Genomic DNA, 6,941 nt, shown 5'->3' with positions numbered 1-6,941 from the left:
CCAATCAAGGCGCTTGTTCGATCAAACGTCATAAGCGCTGCCTACCTTAACTTATATATATTTTCCCTCATTCCCCTCCCACTGCTACCTGGGTTACCTTTGCCTCGTATATCAACACTCATGGATCATCGTAGGAAATTTGCGTATATGTTTTCCTTTATAACCTTGCTGATAGAAAAATTAATGGACCAATGCAGAGCTGTCATGACATTGTGTGACAGCAGAGAACATGATGCAGAAATGAGACATTATCTTCTCATTTTGGATGAAATGCTTCCTTTCTTTCGCCACGGCGCCCTGATCAGCTTTCAGCCGATGCCTAGAAGGTGGTGGATATACCCCAAGACAGATGTGCACTGGAACGTCTTTGCTAGAACTGTCTGGTCTGACTCTAATTGGAAAACGCACTTTAGGATGCCGCGCGCTGTTTTTAAAATGATTGCTGACGAGCTGCGTCCCCATCTTTCTCGGCAAAACACTCGGTTCCGTAAGGCAGTTCCTGTTGAAAAGCAGATAGCCATGGCCATATTTTACCTGGCACATGGTGGTTCCTATGCCACAGTTGGAACTTTTTTTGGTGTTGGAAAGTCTACGGCTTACAAGGCTATCATTCACGTGTTCCTGTGTATGGAAATGGTCCTGCTGCGGAGGGCAGTATACCTTGGAGATTACAGAAAGGTTGGTATCTCTCTCTCTTTCTATATATCTATATTATTTAAAAAACAGTATTATCCACAGTTGATCAATCTCCTCTACTCTATCCATCCATCCATTCATCCATTAATCCATCCTTCAATAAATCCTACTATCTATATATTTATCTATCTATCTATCTATCTATCTATCTATCTATCTATCTACATCTACATATCTACATATCTTTCATGTACCTATAAATATACATTACTGGGGTTTTACATGTGAATTGATTATGTACATTTTTCCCAGTTACCCCTCCATTCCATGCCTCTATCTATCTATATATCTATCTTTCATTCGATTATCTATCTATCTATCTATCTATCTATCTATCTATCTATCAATCTATCTATCTATCTATAAACATACATATCTTTCTCTACCTAATTCTGCCTGACTGCTTGCTTGCCTGACTGCCTGCCTGCCTGCATGCCCACAGGCCTGGTTATCTATCTGTAATTACCCCTACATCCATGTATCTATAGATACAATACATGTATCTATGTAGATACTAGGAGGATTTCAAATGTACACTGATTAAGTACATTTTCCCAAGCAACCCCTTCTTTTCCATGCATCTATCTAAATATCTATCTATCTATCTATCTATCTATCTATCCTTCTATTAACTCTATATATATATATATATATATATATATATATATATATATATTTATCTATCTATCTATCTATCCTTATGAGTTATCTATAACTGTGCAGATATACAACTTTATGTATTTATCTATCACTTTAATTAACTATATAGTACGGAGACTACACCTGAATGGTTATTATGTACATTTATCCTAAGCACACCACCATTCATCCATTCCTTCATCCCTCAGTCTATCTAAAATTCCATCTATCTATCTATCTGTCTATCCATCCATCTATCTATCTATCTATTTTTCTATCCATCCATCTATCTATCTATCTATCTATCTATCTATCTATCTATCTATCTAATTATTAATCTATATATCTATCTATATGTCTATCTATCTAACAATCTATCTATCTATCTATCTATCTATCTATCTATCTATCTATCTCTATCTCTCTCTCTCTCTCTCTCTTTAACTCTTCATGCTTTCTTGACTGACTACATGCCTACCTGCCTGCCTACATGCACATACGCCTCGTTATCTATTTTTAATTACCCCTACATCCATGCCTACCTGCCTGCCTACATGCACATACGCCTCGTTATCTATTTTTAATTACCCCTACATCCACCCATTCATGTATCTATATAGATATTCTGGGGATTTTATACATACACTGATTAAGTAAATTTTTCCTTCTTTTGCATTTCTCTATCTATCCATCTATCTATCTATCCACAGGTGATTGGAGCAATTGACAGTTGCATTTCTCTATCTATCCATGTGGTGATTCCTTGGGAGCAAAGCACTGTGCGTGGCTATTACTCTCAGGGAGATCTCTTTAAAGAACTACATTTCCCGCTGCCACCACTCAGTGAATTATCAATGAACTATATCTCCCAAGCACACCCTGAGATAATGAACTATACTTCCCAAGCACACACTGAGACTTGCTTGAGGAATAGAGAGAGAGAGATCTAGTTTCAATAGCCGAGTCTAGGCACGTGTATAGGAGTATAGGGATAGCAGATGCTTTTTAAGAAAGAAGTTTATTTTAAAAAGGGATAGAATAGGATAGAAAGAATTTATAACACTCTTGCAAAGCCTCTTTGCCTTGCAGGTCAAAGAACATGGTTACAGAATTCATTCCAGACAAGCCATTGTTGAAAATAACAGAAGGCCTAAACGCACTAGCTAACACATTCCTAACTACTCACAGAAGATGGGATTTGTAGTCCTTTTGAGTTCCTGGATGCAGGGAGGGCCCCCTATCTATCTATCCATCCATCCATCCATCCATCTATCTATCTATCTATCTATCTATCTATCTATCTATCTTTCTTCTATCTATACCTTATCTATCTATGTATCTTATGTATCTTGTGTATGTATATATGTATCAATGCAACTTTAAAGAACATTAATAGTTACAGTACCAATGATATTTATTTATAATCACAGAATATGTCTGGATTTGAAGCCCTGGGGTTTCCACAGGTGATTGGAGCAATTGACGGTTGCCACATCACGATTAAGGCGCCAGCTCACGAGGGACCGCAGTACATTGACCGTAAACAGCAACACTCCATTTTTCTACAGGCCACATGTGATCACACGGGAAAATTTGTGGATCTCTACACGGGACATAGCGGAGTAAATCATGATGCTCACGTGTTCCAGGAATCCCCTATCTATCATGCTTTCAAAGCAGGACTGTATGTTCCCGGCTGTCCAACTTTGACAATTAAAGGACAACAGGTCGGGCCACTTCTTTTGGGCGACGGTGGATATCCCATAAAACCTTTCTTGCTCATCCCTTTCAAAATTGGTCATAGCAGGAGGGAACGGGTATATAATAAGAGATTATGTCGTGCTAGAATCGTTATTGAACGTTCTTTTGGGCGTTTGAAATCAAGATTTCAAGCGCTTCTAAAAGGTCTGGACCTGTCTCTTCAAAATTTACCTTCTGCAATATTATCTTGCTGTATTCTGCATAACATAATAGAGAGCAATGGAGATGTCCTTCTGGGACAAAACACTTCTCCTGAGACATATGTCATTGACCCTACAACTTATATGACTGATCAACAGGAGAGGGAAAAGGGGGAAAGGATCAGAGAAGCCTTTGTTGAGTATTTTAATTCCTAAACCCTGTAACAAAATGTAGAATGTAACATTGCAATTTACTTCTGTTGGAAATAATTATGAAATATATGTTAATAACTGCATGTCGTTTTAAAATGTATTACACTGATCTCTGTAACATTACAATAAATCTTTTCTAGGTAACTTATCTGCAAATTTCTTTTCATATGTTATATTTTTCAGCAACATACATGTCTTATCAGATCACAACATGATTGCTAATCTTGCCAAATACACACAGGGTCAGGAACCAAACACCTTGACAGTATATCTAAAACTTTTTTTCCATGCAAACTGTTATACCTCTTGCTATTGATTTGTCTTCAATATTATACCTTGTGAGATAGGAAACCATGACTGTTGGGTGGTATTATCTATATCTCCAACTTACCATCAATCTCTCAATCAATCGATATCAGTCTGTCTGCCATCATGCCTGCCTGCCTGCATGCCTTTTATCAGCCGACATTATCAGCATTATATCCATATCTATCTATCTATCTATCTATCTATCTATCAATCAATCTATATATGTAGTTACCAATGTATCTGTCTGAATATCAATCATGTCTAAGCTCACTTACTGTCGCAATGAATCACTGAGTGGGGAAAATAAATGCTTTAAAACATCCCCATGGCACATGAAAAAGCTACTCAGGGAGATGAAAGTTTGCCACCCCTTTGGCATCCCAGCAAGCATCGTCCACACATGTGGAAAATATTTCCATAGCCTTCATATCTTTATTGTAGCACTGGGGAATTAGGAGCCAAGGGGTTTGGTGTGCCCCTCCCCCTGCGCTGTGCTCATTAGAAAATTTGGCTGACGTTCAATACCACATTTACAGATTCATAAACTGGAGTTATGGACCAGTAATTGCTCTGAGTCAGTGTGGCGTATTGGTTTGAGCATTGGACTATGACTTTGGAGCCCAGGGTTCAAATCACTGCTTAACCATGGAAACCCACTGGATAACCTTGGGAAGTCATACTCTCTCGGCCTCAGAAGAAGGCAAAGCCAAACCGTGTCTGAACAAATCTTGCAAGAAAGCCCTGTGATAGCTTGAAGGCACACAGCAACAACATAAATCTGTGTGGGGTTTTATTTGTTAAAATGACTGGAAGAAATTTTAATGAAGTGAGTAATATTGAATTAATTATTTTTAAAAAAAGTGAAAGCTCCTTTACATACATGTAGCTATTTCTCATACATTTTAAACTAAAAAGAAAGCTCAAAGATGTGGACTCTAGTAACTGGCCTGCGAAATAAGTGCCTCTTGCCTTGTTAAGTGCTGCAAACCAGGAAGGAATGAATAAGGCTCTTGGGAAGGTAGATTCTGTACCCAATACCACACCATGAACAATTCTTTACTGTTCTATATTATTATAGAATAATAATATACAGTGAGTGAGCATAGTCCGCGGATGTGCCTTGCATGGCAGTGACTAGTTATGACACCCCAATCACACGCAAACAGCGTCATTATTCTTTAATACTGTTGTATGTAGTGTTACTGGTGATATAGAATAGCAAGCGAATTCTAGTGGGAACGATTCCGGGTTGGTCTAGAACTGTTCTAGATTTAAACCGAATCCTAATGGGCACGCTGCCTATTGAAATCGATTCAGAAAGCGGTGTATCCCCTAGTGGGAACAAGCTCACAGACTGCCAAAATAAAGCTGCTTCGGGTCTCTTTGGAGGTATGCTATTTAAATGATGCATGGGTCCTAAGAGTCCGGAGGTCACACCAAAGTCACACTCCATTCCTAAGCACTGGAGTGCAGCTTTGGTGCAGCTTCTGGATTCTTAGGATGCATGCATCATTTAAATAGCATACCTCCAAAGAGACCCAAAGCAGCTTTATTTTGGCAGTCTGTAACAGGCCTTAGTTTTCTTTTTTAAACCACTAGAACAACTCCAACATTTGTGCCATGAGGACAGACAGAAATGGGTCTGTAATGTCCTGTGGGGATCTCTGATACCATGCACCACATTGACAGCAGCCTGGTTTGGGGCCTATTTGCTTATTAAGATGCTTTTTCTCAGGAATTGGATTTTGCACATCTCTGTTGATAATTATATATCTTTTCCAGGCATATAACAGGACTAGATAAATGTAGCCATAAATCTAAAATGTAGATATTGGAAGAAGCAAGCTGTTATTTTGGTTTAAACAAAATTCGTTATGCAATCTTTTAGCATGAGAAGATATTATCTTTTATTATTATTAATATTTCAGAGGAGGAGAAGCTCATCTTCTTCTAGCTGTCAGACAAACCAAAGAAAACATTTTATACATTTAAGTCCATGGCATCCAAGAGAAGGGATCTAGGTTTTCAGCAAAGCACTGAAAAATTGTATCTCGCACACAGCTGTGAATAAGTGAAATTCTAGCATCTCTCATTCCCATTTCACAGATGGGGAAACTCAAATCCTGAGAGGTTAAACAGACTTGCCAAAGGTCATACAGGAAGTCCATAGCAGAACTGAATAGAATCCAGATCCCTTGGCTCCAAGTACAGGCCTTAATCATGGCCCAAGCAAGCAAGCTTCTGTGTTTCAAAATTCCCTTGCTTGGAAATGTATGTATAAACAAGGGGAGAGGCAGCCTTCAGTCATCAGACTTAAAGCCTGAGCCTATGCATGTTCACTCAAAATCCCAGTGAGGTTTTTAAACATTGTTGCTATAATGCTTGTTCACAATTATAGTGAGGAACTGCAATACATTTGCTGGAGTAAGACGTTACTTTTAATTGGACTGCCTTGATGTAAATGGATCACAGCCTTCTGAAGCGTGTGCTAAAATTAGGACTAACTCTCATGGGCAGGGCAGGGCAGATGTCTACCCAACTCCTACAACCTCCCAAAAAACATGGCAGAACTGGTTTACTATATTTTGAAGTAAATGAAGTAATGCACATTGCCATCAAAAGGGGGTAGAGTTGTAAGAACATCTATGGTCTAAAAAATAACATATTAAAGAAACCAGTTAGGAATCGTTTGGTGAAGAATCCCAGACAAATACTACTGAATATCTGAAAAACATTGCACCCATAGTCAGGACTTACAGTGTTATATGTTCATGAGTTTTAGATAAAACATGGCGGGTGAAGGGCGAAAGTCTCACTATAATATCAGGTGCTGGAGACAAATCCTAGAACACGGTTGTCACAGCATGCCTCTCTGTTTCCAAAATTATGTGTCTAGTTATTTTTTAAAAAAATAATAGATTAAATATACTCCCAGACTAGACAAGCAAAACTGTCCTTTTTGAATGGATGAGGACTGCATTTCAGAACCTGAGATTTTAAACATCTGAATATGTATTTAATCTTTTTGCTGCTGAATTAGGGTTGCCCTTCATCTCTCTCTTTTTTTTCTTCTTCTGCAAATGGGGCAGCATTTTGTTCCAGTTCATTTTTTTTATCAGAATTTACCAAAAAAATCATACACTTCTTGGAAAGAAAGAATAAAGTTTAGAAAATAATTCATGT

At 38.2% G+C, this 6,941-nt stretch overlaps 1 protein-coding gene across 1 annotated transcript; it reads left to right on the top strand.

Moving 5' to 3' along the window:
- The first annotated feature begins 435 nt into the window (after positions 1–435).
- On the top strand, positions 436–3,452 carry LOC149311093 (uncharacterized). Its single transcript, XM_089529478.1, has 2 exons — positions 436–678; positions 2,766–3,452. The coding sequence occupies exons 1-2, from the start codon at positions 436–438 to the stop codon at positions 3,450–3,452; spliced, it is 930 nt and encodes a 309-aa protein (XP_089385604.1).
- The last annotated feature ends 3,489 nt before the right edge of the window (positions 3,453–6,941 follow it).

The sequence above is a fragment of the Sceloporus occidentalis genome, unplaced genomic scaffold (assembly GCF_023333645.1).
Source record: "Sceloporus occidentalis isolate IW3139 unplaced genomic scaffold, rSceOcc1.0.p SCAF_6, whole genome shotgun sequence".
In the NCBI taxonomy this organism is placed as follows: domain Eukaryota; kingdom Metazoa; phylum Chordata; class Lepidosauria; order Squamata; family Phrynosomatidae; genus Sceloporus; species Sceloporus occidentalis.
Note: the sequence above shows the minus strand (reverse complement) of the source record. Positions and strands in the feature narration are given on the sequence as shown.